This window comes from Leptodactylus fuscus, chromosome 1 (assembly GCF_031893055.1).
Source record: "Leptodactylus fuscus isolate aLepFus1 chromosome 1, aLepFus1.hap2, whole genome shotgun sequence".
Lineage (NCBI taxonomy): Eukaryota > Metazoa > Chordata > Amphibia > Anura > Leptodactylidae > Leptodactylus > Leptodactylus fuscus.
In genome coordinates, this window is record NC_134265.1 from 115,625,238 (window position 1) to 115,647,088 (window position 21,851).

At 40.1% G+C, this 21,851-nt stretch overlaps 1 protein-coding gene across 3 annotated transcripts in view; it reads left to right on the forward strand.

Moving 5' to 3' along the window:
• TTC28 (tetratricopeptide repeat domain 28) overlaps positions 1–21,851 on the forward strand; it is a 450,602-nt gene that overhangs the window by 40,571 nt on the left and 388,180 nt on the right. For 2 of the 3 annotated variants that reach the window (XM_075276534.1, XM_075276535.1), the window contains exon 2: positions 8,044–8,322. The exons of the other annotated variant lie outside the window; for it this stretch is intronic. In XM_075276534.1, coding sequence (XP_075132635.1) covers positions 8,044–8,322 — 279 coding nt within the window. The remainder of the gene's footprint in view (positions 1–8,043; positions 8,323–21,851) is intronic. 3 annotated transcript variants of the gene reach the window in all.

Sequence of the window (21,851 nt, forward strand, 5' to 3'; positions counted from 1 at the left end):
CCAAGGACATAAAAACCATCTGCAAGGAGTTTGTATGTTCTCCCCGTGTTTGCATGGATTTCCATCCCATATTCCAAAGACATACTGATAGGGAAAAAATGTACATTGTGATCTCTATATGGGGCTCACAATCTACATTAAAAAAATAAAATAAATATAAAAATGAATTTCTGTCTGTCTGTTATTCATGTTTGACCAAACGACTGGCCATCTTCACCAAATTTGGCACACAGATACTTCAGGTGTCCGGGAAGGTTTAAGAAGAGGTTTCAACTTGCTCGGACGTACTGTTGCTGAGATACAGCATTCTCAAAACAATGACTCTCCCCATTAGCCAATACAAACGTGCAAGTCTTTCACTCATATTCCAACTGCCATAAACACAGTCACTCCACATGCACAATCAATCATTGATATAAAAACTGAGATACACGCATAAGAGGATTAGATACACAGGTCAGCACACAGTATCGCATGCCAGAGGATTAGATACATGCATTTGCACACAGAACCACACGCCGGAGGATTAGATATGGGCATCTGCACGCAGTACCCCACACCGGAGGTTTAGATACGCACGCCTGCGTGTCTGCACACAGTACCCCACGTTGGAGGATTAAATACGCGTGCCTGTACACAGTACCACTCGTCGGAGGATTAGATACGCGCATCTGCACACAGTACCACACACCGGAGGATTAGATACGTGCCTTAGCATGCACTACCACATGCCGGAGGATTAGATACGTGCATCTGCACACAGTACCATACGCCAGAGGATTAGATACGCATGTCTGCGCACAGTTCCACACGCTGGAGGATTAGATACGCATGTCTGCACAGCGAACCATACACCGGAGGATTAGAAACGCGCATCTACATCCAGTTCCACCTGCTGGAAGATTAGATATGGGCGTCTGCACACAGTACCACATGTCGAAGAATTAGATACATGCCTCAGCACACAGTAACACACACTTGAGGATTAGATATGCATTCATTTCTATGGCTCCTTACACATGACTGTGTATTTTCATGGTCCAGTGTATGGGGCAGTGGGCAAAACGCAGGACAGGTCCTATTCCTGTTCGTTTTGTGGACCTGGCTCCAATGAATGGGGCAGTTTAAGCACAGGCGACACATGGATGAAATCTGTATGCCATCCATATTGTTCAAACATGCGCACTTTTTCTTTTTTCTTGTCTTTTGTGCTTACAACCAAATCCATCCCAATCAAGTGACTGAAACAAACTTTTCTGTCAGAAATTTCTGCTTTACATCACATGTCATATGTGAATGTATTTTTATGTTTGGATACACCATTCTAAAAAAATTATACATCTTAAGTTGTGGGTTCCTGTTATTTTGAAAAACGTCTACATTTTTCTATACACTTTTGCGATACATATACTCATTGAAGTCTGACACCTTTTTATTCAAGACATATATTGCTAACTGTAATCTAACAAGTGTTTAGGCCTCTATCCCTTTTAGTTTGGAGATTTTTATAGGAGCTGATATACAGTATGTTAAAATTGCTGAATTTCAGAACAAAAGGAGAACATTCTCTTCAGTAGGCCACCCAGGAGATGTGTCAACGAATATGAATATTTCAAAAAACAGATTATGTTATTAAAAAAGGATTATGTTAGTAAATCTGTAGTGGATTATTTGGTCCCTGGAATTCTTGTACCTGGCATAGATACCAATACTCTTCTGCGAGACTTCTGTTTTCAAGTGAGATTAATTTTTATTGTACTAATTTTCTTTTATTCTTAAAGAAGTTGTTAAGGGATAGATAAGGGCTAACTATCTGATTATGCGGCCAGACTTCTAAGACCTCATTATGCAGGAGAACAGGGTCCCCTTATCTGAATGGACAGGTAGGATATGCAGATGCATTGCAGCTCCATTCATTGTCTATGGGACTTCTGGAGAAAGCACTGTACCTTGGTGATTTTCTGATAATTGCACTGTGCTACTGGTAAATCAGCAATATGCGGTTGATAAATCAGGGATGTGCTTCTGATAAATCAGGGATGTGGTGTTGATAAATCAGGGATGTGCTGCTGATAAACAGTGCAGATGAACATGCATTGTGGTAGACTATTCAATTTGTACAGGGCTGCTTGTTTTACAAAGTGCTAATGCCCATGATGAGAGTCTTCTGGCATTTGGTATACTTGAAGCCCTCAAACCTCCCTCCAACCCACTCCAGACTGAGTCCCTACCGCCTCAATTCCTGTGTTGCTGGTACAGATTCCATGCAATGAGATTTCGGGTACCATCCAGTGTCATCCTTGTTAAGGTTCCCAGGCTTATCATAGGATAATAACTATAGACCCGTGTTGGCGAATATATCGCATGCTTGCCAGAGGGGCCAAATGCACATACAGCTGAAAACTGTCAATGCCAATGCAGGTGCATAATTCATCAGCGCCTGCACTGTGATAGGAGGAGGACACTACTTGCCTGCTCTTCATGGGAGTGCAGATAAGTAGTATATTATGCTGTGTGGGCGCCCACTGTGGAATATATTACTATGTGGGGCCCCACTGTGCAGTATATAATACTGTGTTGGAGCCACTCTAGAGCATATAATACTGTGTGGGGCTACTCTGCAGCATATAATACTGTGTGGGGGCTACTCTGCAGCATATAATACTGTGTGGGGGCTACTCTGGAGCATATAATACTGTATGGGGGCTACTCTGGAGCATATAATACTGTGTGCGGGCTACTCTGCAGCATATAATACTGTGTGGGGGCTACTCTGGAGCATATAATACTGTGTGGGGGCTACTCTGGAGCACATCATACTGTGTTGAGGCATCTGTGGATAACATTGTACTGACAGGGGCCCCACTGTGGTGCAAATTCTACAGCGTGGGACCACTGTAGAGAAGATTGTACAGCATTGGGGCCACTGTGTAGCAAAGTGTACTGTGTGGGGGTCACTGTGTAGCAGATTGTACAGCATGGGGGCCTCTGTGGGGCAGATTGTACTGTGTAGGGGCCACTGTGAGGAAAATTGTACTCCGTAGGGACCCTTCACTATTTATATCACACAGTATCTGTTTTATAGCAGGCGTGATATCAGTACAGGCTGCAATAACATTGTACAGGCACTATGAAACAGATCTGTGTGATGTAAATAATGAACATTTATTGTTCAAAAGTATATAGAGGATTACCTGTGACCGACCTTAATAAACCTACAGTTATACTCTCATAGATTGCATAGAATACATATTAATTTATCACTCATAATCAGGGTAAAATGTTCATTAAATCAGAATTTTTGCTCAGATCATAATCACCCAGCCTTAGGCCCAGTTCACATCTGCATTTGGCAGCACTTTTCTCTCTGCATATTTTGTGTGGAAACAATACTGACCCCATTATAGTCTATGGGGTCCGCGTGGTTTCTTAGCTAACCGCTTTTTAATGCGTTCGGTATTCTGTTTGGGGGGTCCCTAAGCGGACTCACCGAATGGAATATCAAACACAGATGTGAAATGGGCCTTATACAAATAGTTTTTTTTAAAAAAATTATTATTTATTTTTATAACTTATAATGCGCTATAAATAAATATATCTGCATACCAGAATATTATGCAAAATCCTGTTAAGGAAATGAAGTGTCTGCTCTGTAGGAGTCCCCCACTGAACTAGAAGAAGTCCTGTAGTCGAGGAAGTGGCTGGATCTCTTCTATGTAAGAGCCCTGGCACCCAGGTGACAAGGGCCTGCAGTATTGAAACTAAGCAAATCTTGTTATAGAATTATTTGCCCCTGAAAAGTATCAAAAGTATCTTGGAGTTCTAGTTCACAGCCCAAAGAGATTTGCTTAAATACACTGATGGCTAAACTGAACCCTAAATATTGCAACTAGTGATAGGCATTTTCAATTCTCTATACTCTTGGTGTGATATTGTATGCGTTCCGTAGAAGGGCAAGACATTTATCTAATGCACCAGTACATCCTGTCCTAACTGTCATGAATTAAAGAAATGGCAGTCATAAAAAAGATCCAGTCTTAGAAATAACACCACTTTAATATAAAACCTTCTGCAGTGCTTTTTGTTGGAGTGGGAAGACCCAAAAATCGGCCAGCAAAACAGTCTTGTGTTTCTCTGAATACATACGCACATGGACCTCCACTGTTGCAGTTCTTTGTTGGATCAAATTTGGCATTTTGGACACAATCACACAAAACAGTACTGCCCTCCACATAGAGGACCATGTGACTAGCAGGGAAGGATACTGTGGGACTTCTTAAAGGGATTCTACCACTAAAACACATTTTTTTCTAGTTACCACGTCGGAATAGCCTTTAAAAAGGCTATTCGTCTCTTACCTGTGGAAGTGCTCTCCGCCGCGCCGTTCGTTCAAAATACCGGTTTGTACCGGTATGCTAATTAGTTCTCTCGCAGCGATGGGGGCATCCCCATTGCAGCTCGAAAACCGACCGCAGCGCCGCCTCTCTGGTCTTCGGTGTCCTCCCCTTGCTTCTTCAGCGTACTGTCGGACGCCTGCGCAGTACACTCTTCGGCGAAGATTGCCGAACGTACTGCGCATGCGCGAAATTGCGGTCCCAGCCATAGTGCGGGCACCGCACTTTCGCGCATGCGCAGTACGTTCGGCAATCTTCGCCGAACAGAGAGCATACTGCGCAGGCGTCCGACAGACGCTGAAGAGGCAAGGGGAGGATACAGAAGACCAGAGAGGCAGCGCTGTGGTCGGTTTTCTAGCTGCAATGGGGACGCCCCCATCGCTGCTCCTGCGATGGGGACGCCCCCATCGCTGCGAGAGAACTAATTAGCATACCGGTACAAACCGGTATTTTGAACGAACGGTGCGGCGGAGAGCACTTCCACAGGTAAGAGACGAATAGCCTTTTTAAAGGCTATTCCGACGTGGTAACTAGAAAAAAAATGTGTTTTAGTGGTAGAATCCCTTTAAATTGCTTACAATGAAAGTTGAGCTCTGATTTGCTTCTGAAGGCAACAATGAGAGATTTAATGTAAGGTGAATGGGGCCTGATAAGCACTATCCTGTATATACCACACAGTCAAAGCATGGCTTTTTTATGGCCACTCTTGTATTTTTGTATAATTTATAGATTTAAAGGGGTTATGGAGAGCTAAGATATAGATTTCTGTAGACACTTCACTATTTACCAAGCACAGTACCATACATTGTTTAATGCAGTGTTTGGTATTGCAGCTTAGCCCCAATTAATTTAAATGGGACTGAGCTACAGTGTGGCCATGGGACCAACAGACATGATGTCACTGCTCGAGAAGAGAAAATAGAGCTACACATCATAGTCCCGATCAGGGCCGGCGTCAGCGCACGGCATAGTTGGGCAAGTGCCGGGGCCCACAGAGCCTCCGGGGGCCCCCCGGCACTTGCCCGCCCCAGCACTTGCCTGTCCCGATTTCCGTCGGACGCCGATGAGCTGAATACATAGGCGATTAAAGCAGGAGCTGTGAACTCAGCTCCTGCTTTAACGCTGCAGCCCGACTTGCGTGTGTAGGCGCGATGACGTCATCACATCGCGCCTACACATGCAAACTGGGCCGCAGCTTTAAAGCAGGAGCTGAGCTCACAGCTCCTGCTTTAATCACCTATGTGAGAGAGCGGAGAGAGGAGCATTGGGGGAGCAATGGAAGGTGAGTGTAAGTGTTTGTATTAAATATTAAGGTGGAACATAATGAAGGGGGCCCAATGAAACTGGGGGTGCAAATGAAGGGGAGGGGGGAACGGCATGACACTGGGGCAGATGGGGGGGTGGAACAGCATGACACTGGGGCAGAGACGGGGGACATGAAATTGTGGGCAGATGAAGGGGAAGAATGTAATGAAACTGGGGACATAGATGGAGGGGGGGACATGAAACTGGGGGCAGAGGAAGGGTGTATATGAAACTGGGGGAGAGATGGAGGGGGGCATATAATTTACGGGTGACTGTAGGAGGATTATACTGTGTGGGAGCACATGATAAATGAATGAGAATGGGCGGAGTCACCATAAAAGTAGGTGGAGCCAAATTTGCCACGGCACGCACAGCGCGCCTCACATTTTGCCCCTCTATCTACTCTTTAAAAATTGGGAGGTATGGCGTTGGTGACGCCACACTCCTGCATGACGTCACTCGCTTCATCTGCGACGCACAGTGTCTTGACTCCCCCGCCTCCTTTACAAGGGGGCCCACTGAGGCTCTGTCGCCCAAGGGCCCATAAAAACCTGGAGCCGGCCCTGGTCCCGATCAACAGCTTTATTGAAATTAAATACTACTAAGATATACCGGTTTACATAGTATTTTCATTTGTGTCAGATCTGTGATTATTTCAGATGACTACTATTCTGCAAGTGGACAACTGTTAAATTGTAGCATAAACAAATAGTGCATCATCGAACACATGCAAGTTGCAGTATTGTATTGCTATGATCTGGCATCAAATCATGTACATGTAATGTTGCTCACACGCCAAATGTTGTGATTTTAATGAGATGAGCTGTTTTTTTATTCTTAGTGTGTTCACACTACCGTCAGTGTCCGACAGCTAGTGTCCGCTGCTAATGTCATGTGATCAGAGACAGCTTTTGGCTCCCTGGTTGCTCAAGCCCTATTCTTTCCCAATCTGACAGGTAAATTACCTGTGCTATGTGGGCTGCCTGACTGTAGTAAAGCCAGCCATGATATCACAACCCAGGGAAACGAACACTGCCCCTGATAACATGAAATTCATCCAGGTAAGTAAATAAAAATTACGCAGACATTTGTGGATATACCCACATTTATCTAGTGTTTAATTTATTTTATTCCACATCATTTATTGCAGTATTTTCCAAATACACCTATGTGTATATATACATACTGTTTGTGTGTGTGTGTGTGTGTGTATATATATATATATATATATATATATATATATATATATATATGTGTATATATTTTCTAAATAAGACTGCGTTTGTACATTCCAGTGAGAAGCCACCATTCCTAAATGCCTTGTTTTGCTTGCGTTTAGTAAAAGCCTACTATTTTGGGGTTATATTTAAAGCTAAGTAGTAGTTTTGTCTAACCAGTGATGACATACACCTTTGGTATTCTGCCTGTTTCCTAATGAAAGTGCTGTTTTTAATTTTGTGCCCTACTTTGGAAAGCTAACTGTGGAGCTATTAACCATTACCACTGCTTTACAGGCACATTTATTTTTTATCTGCTAGAAGTTACACAATTATACAGTGATAACAAACATATATGGTATGGCTTTTCTTACTACATAAAAATATTATTTATTTCTCTCATACTTTTCAACTAACACCAAAATTACAAATTAATCTTCGAAGGAATTGGTCTTCTTAAAGTATGACAGTAGGCATAACATATAATTGAACTTAAAATCTTTTGCAAGAAATCTGGTGTGACTAAGGGGGATGGTCTTCTCAACAAGGTGGCCTTATGGAGAGAAACACAGCTTTTTTTGTTGTAGATTTTGGTGCAGTTTTTTGATCCAAAGCCAAGTATGGATACAAAAGGAATGGGAAATATTTAGGAAACTCTCATACTTCTCCCTTCTGCTCAACCCATTTTTGGCTTTGGTTAAAAAAAAAACTGCAGCAAAATATGCAACAAAAAACCTGCTTTTCCACAATGTGGGGCCTTAGCCTTACAAGGAATCTGCAAGCAGGTTCAAGTTGCTATAGCTATAGCTTTTTGATTATATTGAGCTATATGTTGCACTATAGCACTGCAGTTTTTCTGAGAAATCTGAGTATTCTCATTTTGACCTACTTCTGTTTTAATATGAAGCAAGTGGTTTTGTTCACATCACTGTGTTCCAAACCCAGTCCTTCCCGACTGAAAAAGACACATCACTGAAGCAAATGAAAAGTAGGATAAAAGCTGGAAAATGATTAGTTGCTACACTTTAACTTTTTTTTTCAAAAATAAATAAGGATCGTTATTTATTTGCATCGTATAGATGTCTGTATTTAGCTGTTAATAATGTTCTCGTTATTTGTTACTACAGTCATCAGCCATTGCTGTGAAAGCATTTGGAGGAAAAGTGGTGGAAAGCTCTATGCTCAGCAAGGAAGAATTTATTGAAAAAGTTCGCCAGAGCAATGATGCTTGTAAAAATGGAGACTTTCAACTGGCTATTGAGCTGTACAGTGAGACGCTGCAAGTTGATCCACAGAACTGTATACTGTATAGTAACAGATCAGCCGCCTACCTTAAAATTATGCAATATGAAAAAGCATTGGATGATGCCATTAAAGCACGACTGCTAAATCCAAAATGGCCGAAGGTATGATTTTTTTTTTTCATATTTCACATGTTAATGCTTCACTATATTTTCTGATATACATATATGAGAGAATGTTACAATTTTACTGTACTTTAATCATTTGGTATTAAGAATTTAATTAAATCTGCATGGGTTTCCATTCGGTGAGTCTGTTTGAGGACCCCCTTGGACGGAAACCTAATCCGCATAAAAAAGCGTTTACCTTAGGAAATCCTCGGACCCCATAGATTTTAATGGAGTTCGTGTGGTTTCCACTCAGTTTCTGCATCCGGTTTGTATCCCTTACCTGGCATAGGGCTAATGTCATTCCTCAAGCCCGGGAGATTTGCCCACTCTTCTTGGAGTCCAAGAGGTCTGCCACTATCTGGATGCTGCTATTCTTTGCGGAGAGTTGGCAAACCTGATGATAACAGAGATGTAGTTATAGTACACTGCTCTTCTGAAACACTACTCGAGCATGTAAATGTAAGTTTATTCAACTGTCTTCATGTAAACAACGGATTCCTCTACTCATAATTAGAAATACACATAACCTTGTAGTTAGGCATGATAGGACAGCGGGTCAGTGTTAAATGTGGCAAAAAATTACTTTTTAGAGGATGCAAGTCATACATAGTGGACAGTGTTGTCGCTAATGTTTTCTGATTCTGCTTTACACAAGTTTCACCTTTTGGAATGAAACATTCTAAGGTCGGGGCCCCACGGACCGGAAACGCAGCGATTTGTCCACAGCGGCGTTTGCAAATTGCAGCATGTCAATTATATCTACGGAAATGCCGGCGGCTTTCCTGTAGATATAATGTTAAGAGAATGTCCGCAGAGGAAAACTCTGTGAATTTTCTCTTAAAAGCGCTGCGGAAAGAATCGCAATGTGTTCACGCAGCGGTTCTTCCCCCAGCCCTTTAGGGCTGCGGATATGGCTCGTGGGGCCTTAGCCTAAAGAAGTTTTTTCTTTGTGGAACTAAAAGAAAATCAGTATCTTTCATTTATTTTGTTTTAAAAAAATTCCTTTTATAATTTAATTGGATTACTTTACCTGCACATGTATAGCGTTACCAAATATGTGTCCTTTGCTCAATATGCATGGTTGCAACATCTGAGAACAAAGATCCTCATATTTATTGCTTTACACCACTCTTATCTGGTATATAGAAATGTAAATGGATGCAGAGTCAACAAAAACATTTAGTTTAGGGATTTCAGTGTATAATACTATACCAGCGATCAGATGATCACTGGTTCAAGGGTTCAAGTCCCCAAATGCAACAAAAGAAAATATAAATATTAAAATGCCTTTTTATCATACAAAAATGCTTTATAATGTAAATAATAATAATAATAAACAATAGATATCTGGTAATGCTACGTCTGTAACAACCAGTTCAATAACATTTAAGTATTATTTAACTTCATACTGAAGCCATTAAAAAAAATGCCAGGAATAATGATTTTTGGTCATCTTGAGTAAAACAATGGGATAAAAATTGTTTGAAAAATTGCATGTACCCAAAAATGGAAACAATAAAAAACAAGCTCTCAACGCCCTCCACCAACAGAAAAATAAAAATGTTATTCCTATCAAAAGATGGTGATCCAAAAATAATTTTCTTTTTCCAAAAATTTATTTTTTTCTGCAAGCTTAGTGATATGTAAAAAAAAAAAAAAAAATCTATACAGATTAAGTAGCACTGTAATCATATATACTTATAGAATAATGGTAATATTTTGTACTGTGAATGGCAAAAAAGAATGTAATTAGTGCAGAATTAATTATTTTTTAAATTAAATTTGTGCAAAAATGGATAATAAAATGTATTCAATAAGTAATAGGCATATCAAAATAGTGTAATTGAAAAATGTATCCCAAACGACAAAACAAAGCCCTCATATGGATCCATCAATGGAAATATAAAAGAAATTATAGTGTTATGAATATAGATGCAAGGCAAAAATAAAAGCAATAGCAGGAAATTAGAAGAGACAGCTATTTAAAACTAGCATGCTTCTTCAAGCCATGAAAGACCCCCAGACTCCTTCACCAGAGCTCACCATGAGGAGTGTTGGACTTGTGCTGAATCTGGGAATCTGATTTATCACTAAACAGATAGACGTATCAATAATAAATGCACTGCTGCAGGAACCAAAACAAAGACCACCAAAACTTACACAGTGGTATGGAGACAAGAGAAGTTGTACAACCAGGGTCAAAACCAGGAAAGGATGTAATAAGCAGAATCAGAAGATGAAAGCAATATCCAGGAAAAAAGCCAAGGGTCACAAATCCAACCAGCAGGTCAAAGCAGAATCAGGAGGCAAATGCGTTATCCAGAGAGCAAGCCAAATGTCAATCAGGAAACAGGTACACGTACACATGAAATGGAGAGCCAAACTAGGAATAGAAAACTAAATAGTCGCTGCTTGTGTCACGAGGGGGAGTTCTTAAATAGGCCTCCTCAGCTGCTAACCGGACCAAGCCAGGAATCATTTTAAACTGCAAAAGCTTCCCAGGTTGGCATGGTAATGTTAAAGGTGCAGAATCCTGACAGCTTGTACAATGTCACAGTGAAATCTCCGGAATTCAATAAGGTAAGTTATTAGTATGTGAGTTCATCATTATGTGAGAGTCCAACGACCGGACCCCAAACAGATCAGCTGTACCAGCAGCCTCCTTACATCACAAGTTGGTGTAGTGGATAGGGAGCGCCAAGTAATAGGAGTGGTGCTGTGCCTCCCTGGAACCTTGCTTTACAGTGGACAGGGCTTCAGCGCTGCTCCTATTACTCGAGTAGAAGTATTCTGCATGCTCTCCTTATCTACTGCCCAAACTTTCGGGGCTTGGACGCTGCTGAAATAGCTGATCTGTCTGGGGTCAGACCCCCACAGATCATATACTGATCACCTATCCTGAGGATAAGTCATCAGTATGAAAATCCATATGGGTCCAGAAAATTCCTTTAACACCATAATTTATTTGGGTATTAAGTGCTGTTTGGGCACACAGCAGGGCACAAGAAAGAAGGAATGCTATTTGGCTTTTAGAACACAAATTTAGACTGTTTAGTTTTGGATGACATGCTGCTTTTGCAGAGCCTCTGAAATGCCAGTAAAGTATTTTTACCCCTGAGTGTTTCATTAATATCCCGAAATGAATGTGCAGCTGTTGTACCTGGAATAACCCGCTTGACATGTGTGTTTCCGCATGGACACAGCAGATTGGCCGCGCCCTGAAATTGGATTTTTCTTTAAAAATGTCAGTTTTCACTTTGCACCATACAGTGTACACTAATTCCTGAAGGTGTGTAGTTTCTAAAATATAATCATATCTTTGTGGTTAGTTTTTTTTAACCCCTTACCACTGCATTAATTTTTCGATTTTCGTTTTTGACTTGCTGCCTCCAAAACCTCATAACTTCTTTTTACTTTTCTGTTCACAGAGCAATATGAGGGCTTAAGGTTTGCAGGACAAACTGTACTTTGTAATAGTACTATATACTATTCTGTACTATACATGTACTGGGAAGCTGGAAAAAATTCTGAATGGGGTGAAATTGGAGAAAAAGTGTGTTTGAGCAAATTTCTTATGGGCCTTATTTTCACAGTGTTCACCTTGAATCCAAAATGACATGTCATCTGTAGTCTGCGAATCGATACAATACCGGGGATACCATATTTAAAAACTTTTTTTTTTTTTTTAACCCCTTTAAAAAAAATCCAAAACATTGCAAAAAAGAAATGTCACCATATTCTAACACCCATAACTTTTTTATGTTACTGTGTACAGGGATGCATAAGATTTTTTTTTACAGCCCAGATGTATGGTTTAGTTGCCGCTTTGAATGTATGGCTATTTCATTACATTTTATTACTTTAACTATTGATACTAGAAATAATGTTCAAACCTTGAAACTTTTCCAATTCACATTTGCATTGGAGATGTGAGACACTGAAGACAATGGAAAGCTACATGGCTACTTGTAACTAAAAGTGGGTTTATTGAGAAAACAGAATCTCAGAATTTGACATATCATTGCCTGGAGAAGCAATAGTACATTGTTATGGTACTTTTGCAAACTGCTTTTACACATACAAAGGTTTGTCTTCTGTTGTAATATGCAACAGATGAAGTATCAGTATAATATACTATTGCATGGCACCTAACATTTACAAACTAGGGCTGTACTGTTAGGGCAGGTTGACATGGCGGAATTATTGTGGTAGAATCCACCTCAAAATCTGCCTGTAAAAATGGATCCCATTGACTTCAATGGGAGCCGCTCGCTTTTTTTTCTCACTAGCTAGTAGCAGAAAAAAGAAGCAAGATGACCTATCTTGTCACGGATCCCCGATTCATTCGGGCCTAATCAGGAGCAGTATGCCGCAACAGAATGCCGATGTGAATTGGCATCCCGTTGCTGCTAGACGTGCAGAATGTTCACAAGGTGGAAAAGGTTTCCACGACCTTTTCCTCCATGTGAACACACCCTCAGACCACTTTTTGAGACTTTTCTGCATGAAAACGCCTAAAAATTCTCCCACTGATTTCAATAGAAGTCATCAATGACCATCAAAATATAGGTTGTGTTGTATTTTTGAAAAATTTTCAAGGATCCTTCCATACACTCATATGTGCCTCTTTCATGTGAATCTTGCCTTATGCAAATGAGACAGTAGGTGAAGTGAGTGGGGCTTGAGGAGAGCAGGCCTTTGACCCTGCGAGCACTGCTTTTGTTGCTCATGGTGGTGTAGGTAGAAGATGGTAGGGATCTGAGCAGCAGTTCAGTAGCTGAAGGCCCACCTTCAGTGCACCAATTGCCATATTTGCATAGGACTTCAAAGGCATGTTGTTTATCCATGTGATGTACTCTGTAACATAGTGGTGAAAGTTTAGGGGAAGGTGGCAGACTGCCTTTAACTACATTTTCAATGTGACAAGTTAACTTTAAATGCTGAGAAAAACAAAACCAAGTTTAGAAGTAATAATGTGATTATAGGAAGATACATTGTAAAGAAGCCACATGTAACTACTGCTAGGGTATTTCCTGTGGTTGTTGCTAATATGCAGCTAGTTTTACATAAGATAGATGTTGTCAAAGCTGTGGACATTGTTAAAGCCGTTTTCCTGTGTCTAACATTGCTGGACTACCCTTAGAATAGGCCATCAATATTAGATCGGCAGCGGTCTGCTCACTTGCCGTACAAACTGTGCTAGCAACAGACATTAACAATGGTAGTGTGAACGCCCACTAAGACTACTATAGGCATGAAAGTAACATTATTTTCATGCTGATATTTCAGGTTCTGTTAGGAAGGCTGATATTCAGGAAAATTCTTGTTTCCAGTGGTTGCCCTGTCTATTTGGTCAGCTGATTTGTATTTTTAGGATCCTGCCACACAGTATTGTGGGAACACCACAGGATCAAAACTAAAGAATCAAGGAGGCAGTAGCTTCTAGTGATCCATTTTATAATGCCTAGCAAAGCATACAGTCCATTCTAACACCATGAATCCACCTATACTGATCAGGGATGAAAAACATTTGGGACAAGACCGATGCGTCACATCTCATTGATCTGGACTCTATTAACTTTGTTAATTTGCTGGATGAATTCATACTGTTGTAATGCATACAGACTTACTGAACTTATACTGTACTATACTATACTCCACTTATACTATACTGTATGCTACTTGGATTAGCATTAACACAGTTTGTGCCACGTTCTTTGAGTTAGAACAGTGTTCCAACCCAAAAAGTTTAGTTGGCGAGATGCCTGATGGCCATTGCAGAAACGTTGAAGGAGCTCTTGCCCATTATTAGGAGTAATTGACAAATGTTTGACACCTTAGTTTTTTTTCCTTGGCTTTTGCCTAGATCAATACAAGTTGAGTCTAAACGAATTTCATATTACCATAGCTTGAGTGTAATAGGTTACAATCTTCTCTACAATGTATGCATAATGAGTGAGCAATTCTCTCATACAGATCACCTATTGAAATCATTTGACATTTTATTCAATTCCTTCTTTTTTTGCTCTTTAGGACTGTCTAAGGTAAATGTGTATCCTTTATCAAACGCGCTTAAAGGAATACAATAAAAGCTGTAGCCAAAGTGGTAGGGCTGTGTTCTCATATTCTTTTTCATACTCCTAATGCATGTTAGTTTGCATCCTACTGGATTGTAGCATGTGAGATTATCTAAGGCAGGGAAATCAGTTTCTGATATGAATGCATTATTTTCTGTATAGAAATAAATGATGATAGATATCTGGCAGTTTTGCCATACCTCAGAATCATCATTGGATCATCTCATGTAAAATCCTCATTTTTTTTTTTTTTTACCTCATTTTAATATCCTGTCCCAGAATATCAAATCCAATTAGAAATGCTCAAATTTGCATTTAATCTATTGTATCACTAGGGAGTTAATGTACAACCAATATTGCAGTGAGGAAAGAGAATATGCTGCAGCTATGCTAGAGTCTCATGTACTGTACATCTTTAATACACAGACTGATGTTATCATATACATCACGATGATATATAGTAAAGGTGCTGAAGTCTTCCTTGGGTTTCAGATATTCAAGCTATATTATATATCTTATTCATAATATTGATACCAGTCTACAACACTTGCAAAGCAGACAAACATCCTTCAGTGAAAATCCATTTGGGGTCCCATTGACTGAATATGACCCTCTCTATACTAGTCCTTTCTATTGTCCATGGTCAGTTACTCACTATTATATGAAAGGAGTACAAACCTACTGTATATGGTTATCCTTAAAGGGATCTATTAAACTTTAGCTTTTTTCAATCCAGTGTTTACCCTACAACAGCCATATCTCATGCTAATGGAATCTAATGAGGAAGAAACAGCTGTATACTGCTGGAGTCAATGCTGAAGCTTACAACACATTTTTTACTTAATCTGGCTCTATCTGTCTTGGGTCTTTAATTGACTGCTGTACTATTGATCTAGAGCACATGCATATAAGATTTATTCTTCCTTTTCCATTTGAAAATCCCTTTATATTGGATCACCATTTACCTTTAACATTTTTTCTTAACCTGTTATACTCATTAGTTGGGGTAGTCATTTTATTATTTTGGTCTTATTTTAGGGTTTACATCTTTTCCCATGTTATGTGCAGAGTCTCATTTGAATGTATGTAATATACTGTATGTAATATACCGTAGTCTGAAATTCATTGCTTTGCCCATTGACAAAAAATAGGACCAATAGAACCTCCATTGCAGTTTTCTCATTTTAGTAAAACATATGTAAAAGAGATTCTGTGTATTGTATGTAACCCCCAAATTGTATGTAACCCCCAAATGTAAAGCACCATGGAATTAATGGTGCTATATAAATTAATAATAATAATAATAATAATATGTACATATATTGTCTTGGACTTCCAAGATATTTCCTCAAGGGCAGGAAATGGTATCAAATAAAGAAATAGACTATACTCACTGTTCAATTCCACTTCTGCTCCAGTGGTCTCTTGCTGGTCTTGGGATGAAGTCATATACATAATTTATGTGACTGCTACAGTCAGTCACTGGCCTCTATGGCTATGTGTCGTACATACTTGTGTCACTTCTGATGCCAGGGATTGGCTGCACCCGTCACCTTTGTGATGTACATGATACCATTGCTGTAGGACAAGTGGGGACCATCAAAACAATATTGCTGGGTACTATATTTATTTCTATACCATTTTCCGCCCTTAGTGAAATGCATCTCTTAGATGAGTACTGCCTTATGGTTTGTACAATTAACCTAGACTTTGCAGTCCCAATGACTTTGTGGCACATGTACCACAGAAGCTAGGTGTATTCAGAATCCCCTGTTAAGAGTTTATTTAGGCAGGGGCTGTGTAAGGAAGAGGCCATGCTTCACAACAACAATTTAATGTCCAGTTCCAGCATCTATGGTCAATCCAACAGTTTATTTCTATCTATCCACATCTTTCAATGCTCTTTTATTGGTTTGCAGTTGACAAGAAGCCGCCTGAATCCTGCATCCTAGAGCTTGACTGTTTGTCTGTGAAACTTGTCATTTTAAGCTTCAGTGGAAATTGTGAAAATTTTTCGTTTAAAAGGCTAAATAAAGACAGGTTTGTCAATAAAACCTGGCAGCACAGTCCATATGCCTGTCTGCGTGCTGCACTATTGATCTGCTAGATTTCCACAGACGTCCGTTTAAAAGCATTACAGTTTCCATGTTATAATATATATTTTGTAGACTTTTGTGTTCCTGAATCTCCAACATATGTAACATAATATGCAGATACACCCTCAAAAAGTCACCAGTAATGTACAATGAGAATTTGCTGATATTTTGATTTTCCTGAGACCAAATGTACTTGCAATAGTTTGTGTCATTCGGCTTGCCGATGCAAATCTGTACCATTTCTAACCAGTCGATATCCAGAAACAGGACTTGTATCTTAAAGGATTGTGCTTTATTCTTTTTGTGCTTGATTTTGTTACTGCATTCTTTTGCATTTTGCTTACTTTAGCACCCTCTGGTGTTAAAATGTGGGTTTACATTTTTCATTGGAAAAAATAATTTTTTTCTTACTGGATTGTTGGAGAAAACCCATAAACAGTAACTTAGTTCTAGGTTTTCTGTATTTTGTGATGGCAACTTGGGATCTCAATAGCTATATTTATCATATGGATTATCCTGACAGTGATTTTTTATTATTATTTTTATTTTTTTAAAGAAAGCTGATGCTATGTTTTCTACCTGTGTTTTCTAGCATGATTTTGATCAACAATGATTTCCTCCTTTTTAAAATGTTGCCCACTTTCTCCAGAGAGAACATGCAATTCCTGTCCTGAACATGGCCACTGCTGGGGCAGCCTGGGATCAGACATGTCTAAATACTGAGTGTGCACTGATTTCCCATGTGCAGTGTTTTTCATTGGAGGTAGCTGATGGACAGGTCTGGTCACATCTTTCTCCACGTTTAGGAAGGGAGTACAGAAGGGAACCTGTCACCAAGTTTAGGACCCCTAAACCACTATCCTGACCGTATACTGCTGAGATTTTAGGGCTCCAAACCTTACAATCTCCAGTTTTGGCCGTTGCTGCATTTTATAGTTTTAGGGTGCATGCAGACTACGTAACGCCGGGCGTGTATGAGAGCCGTACATGCCGGCATTACGGCAGACTGCCGAACACTTCCCATTCACTTCAATGGGAGCGCTCGTAACAGCGGCGTTTACGAGCGCTCCCATTGAAGTGAATGGGAAGTGTTCGGCAGTCTGCCGTAATGCCGGCGTGTACGGCTCTCATACACGCCCGGCGTTACGTAGTCTGCATGCACCCTTATAGTCTTATACCTACAGTGGCATGCAATAGTTTGGACAACCCTGGTCAAAATGACTGTTATTGTCTGTAATTTTAAGCAATGTCAGTGTATTTTTATGTTTGAGTACCATTTTATAGTGAAAAAGGGAAAGTTGTACATTGCAAAAGTTTGGGCACCCTTGTAGATTTGTGTGGTCAGATAACTTTGTCCAAGGTCTCAGACCTTCATCAGTGACTTAGGGTTATGACTTGTTCACTATCATCATTACGAAAGAACAAGTGATGCAAATTTTACAGTTTTATAAATCCCCAGCCTCCTCTAACCATGGTTTCTTCTAAGCAGCTGCCTAGCACTCTGAAAATGAAAATGGTGGAGTCCCTCAAGGCAGGAGAAGGCTATAAGAAGATAGCAAAGCATTTTCAAGTATCCCTTTCCTCAGTACAAAATGTAAATAAGAAATGGCAGTTACAGAAATAGTGGAGGTCAGGATAAGGTCTGGAAGACCAAGAAACATTTCAGAGACTGCTGCTCGTATGATTGCCATAGTGGCAAATCAGAACCCTGCAAAAGACCTTTAGGAAGATTTAGCAGACTCTAGAGTTGTGGTACATTGTTCTACTGTTCAGCGATACCTCCTCAAATATGGCCTTCATGGAGGAGTCATCAGAAGAAAACCTCTCCTCACCATAAAATTCAGCATCAGAACTTTGCAAAAGAACATCTAAACAAGCTTGATGCATTTTGGAAACAAGCTCTGTAAACCGATGAGGATAAAATAGAACTCTTTGGCTTCAATAACCAAAAGGTATGTTTGGAGAAAAAAGGGCACAGAATTTCAGGAAAAGAACAACTCTCCAACCATTGAGCATGGGGGTGGATCTATCATGCTTTTGGGTTGTGTTGCAGCCTATGGCATGGGAAACATTTCACGGGTAGAGGGAACAATGGATTCAATGAAATTTCAGAAAATTCTTGAAGCAAACATAACACCATCTGTAAAAAAAAAAAAAAAAAAAAAAAAAAAAAAGCTGAAATCCATTCTAAAAATGGATAATGATCCTAAGCACTCGTCAAAATCCACCATAGACTACCTAAAAAGGCACAAGTTGAAGGTTTTACCATGACCCTCGCAGTCCCCTCATCTGAACATAATTGAAAATCTGTGGCTAGACCTCAAAAGAGCAGTGCATGCAAAACGACCCAGGAATCCTCAAAGAAATAAAAGACCTTTCCAAGGAAGAATGGATGAAAATCCCTCAAACAGGAATTGAAAGACTCTTGGCTGGCTACAAAAAGCGTTGACAAGCTGTGATACTTGCCAAAGAGGGTGCTACTACGTACTAACCATGCAGGGTGCCCAAACTTTTGCTTTGGGCCATTTTCATTTTTTTATACTTTGAAAATGGTAAATATGAAATATATATATATATATATATATATATATATATATATATATATATATATATATATATATATATGTCTTTCCCAAAAAATACATTGGGAATGTGTCATCTTTAATGTTATGCTTTTTGAAGATAAAATTATCTTCAACTTGCTTAACTGGTCACAAAAACAGTAATTTTTTTTTTATTAAAAGTTTTTATTAAGGTTTTTCAGTCAAAAACAGTAATTTTGACCAGGGATGTCCAAGGTTTTGCTTGCCACTGTATTTCTAGCGGCCCCCTGTGCATGTGTTATGCAACATTGAAGCCCAGATTAGAACATCTCGCATGTGCAGTGTAGCAAGGTATACTATGCAAAGCTCCAGCACCTCAATATGAAGGTGTCAGAAGCCACCTATTAAAACTCATTAAAATCATTAACACAAGATTGAGATTGCCAAATTGGACCTTAAATCCCAGCAGGATTTTATGGTGGTTTAAGGGGCCAAACCTGGTGGCATGTTACCTTTAATGCCAAGCTTTGTTCTCCTTTCAATTCTTTTTCCATGATTGATTTTTATGGTGGAAGTTTCTCTTTTATATCTTAGAGTCCCATCACAGCTTTATTAGACTGTCTGCACAAATGCATCAATTTAGTTTCCATGGCAACTTTTACTTCTTCATCTCCTATCCAGTGTACTGGGAAATATTATTGCCAGCTGGCATATGAAATGCAAGCATTTATACATATTTCATCCCCCACACTGGTTGTTTAGTAACATCAGTATCCGTATAAGCGAGAAAGGTACTGTTTTAATAGAAGTTTATATTGTATGGGGATGTTTTCTATTTCAGACATGTGTTATTGGGTATACCTGGGAAGTTTCTGTCAAGTCCACATTTGGCTTTTAAAGTAACTTTAATTACTACTGATTAATTTATTCGATTAGGGAGGTGTGATGAGATGTATTCCTGTCAACACTGTACTTGCTGAGAACTGATGTTATATAGTGTATATTGGTTTATTGACTTTTGGTTTGCAGAATGTAATCTACAAGTTACTGTAAATTAGTGAAGACAGTGGTTTAAATGCCAGGTTAGCAGTGGTAGTGGCACATTAGGATTAGGGTCTGCTGGAGTAACCCCTGCAAGTAACGGGCCTTATTTACTTACTGATCATCACTCCTGCTTATGGCTACCTGGGAAGCGGAGGTGACTGTGAGCAGAAGCGGAGATTGTTAAGTGAGGCCGCAAACCCCAAAAAACACTGCTATCATTAGCTGAAAAGACCTCAGAGTATAATGGTCAGGGGCCCAGGGTAGGTGAGGGAACAGAAAAAACACTGTTACTTACCTTTCCTGTGCTCCGGCAGTCTTTGGGCCTCTTTGATGACGTTCCAGACCAAAGAAGCCCAACGTATATCAGGCCAGCGTCATTATGTTTAGTGACAGTGGCCTAGGTCACATGACGTCTATACCAACATTGAAAAGGGCTGAAAGCTTCGAGGAGTGCGCCCGAGCCAGGGAGAGGCAAGTATCCGTGTTTTTTACAGGTTTTTTTTCCTCCTCTGGGTCTCCGATCATTATACTATGGGATCTGAAAAGACCCCAGAGTATAATAATTGTTCATGAGTGGCCCACTATGGGACATAATACCCTGCACAAGTGTCACTATGGGTCATAACACTGTGTGAAGGGTTAACTATGGGGCATAATACTGTGTGCAGGGGTCACTATAGGGCATAATACTGTGTGCAGGGGCCACTATGGGGCATAATACTGTGTGCAGGGGCCACTATGGGGCATAATACTGCATGCAGGGGTCACTATGGGGCATAATACTATGTGCAGGAGCCACTATGGGGCATAATACTGCATTCAGGGGTCACTATGGGGCATAATACTGTGTGCAGGGGTAACTATGGGGGATAATACTGTGTGCAGGGGTCAGTACGGGCATAATACTGCGTGCAGGGGCCACTATGGGGCATAATAATGTGTGCAGGGGCTTCTATGGGGCATAATATTGAACGATTGACAACTGGGTGTTACTGTTCCCAGTTTCATAGAATTGATTCCCTAGTATTGACTATTAGAGGTGGAGTGTCTCATAGGATGGTATATATCACAGCTTAGGGTCATCTATTACATTGAGAAGTGTAGGTGCTTCAAAGGAAAAAGCATAGGCTTTGTGCACATCCCTTAATTATACGGTAATACACAGAATGTAGGATATCAAGACAAGGTGATTTGTTTTTTGTTTCAGGATAATGCAGAAACCCAGTGAGGAGTGTGCATACGATGGGAGTAACAGTAGCTGGGTTTATGGTGGCGGTAACATCTGCCAGATCCACCACTGTTAAAGAACTGGTGCAATGAAGAGGGGGCCTGCAGTTTGGAAAGTGCTCCTGATGGTGAACATATGATGGAGGAATCAGGAGACATTGTATAATACCTCATAGTGTCTTTGAAGAAAGTAGGTAACAGAAACTGTACAATGTAATAGAGGCAAAGTTCTAAGGAATACCACAACGATGGCTGAGACTGAATGATGGTAATACCCTGGTGTAACTTGGTGTCTCCTTTGCTCTTCTCTTCAAAATGCAGGTTTCAAAAACTACAAAATGCCTGTACTGCCCAGGCTTCAGGGTACATGTCATAAAAAAGTGTCCAAACTGTTCTAGCGCTGATGGGTTCGATAGTAACTATTAAGTCCTTCCAAAATTACCCTCACTGTCATTGTCTTGTACACAAAATGCATTAGTTGAGCTGGGTGATGGTCTATCTTCTGACAGACAGACACGTGATATGACTGTAGCGTC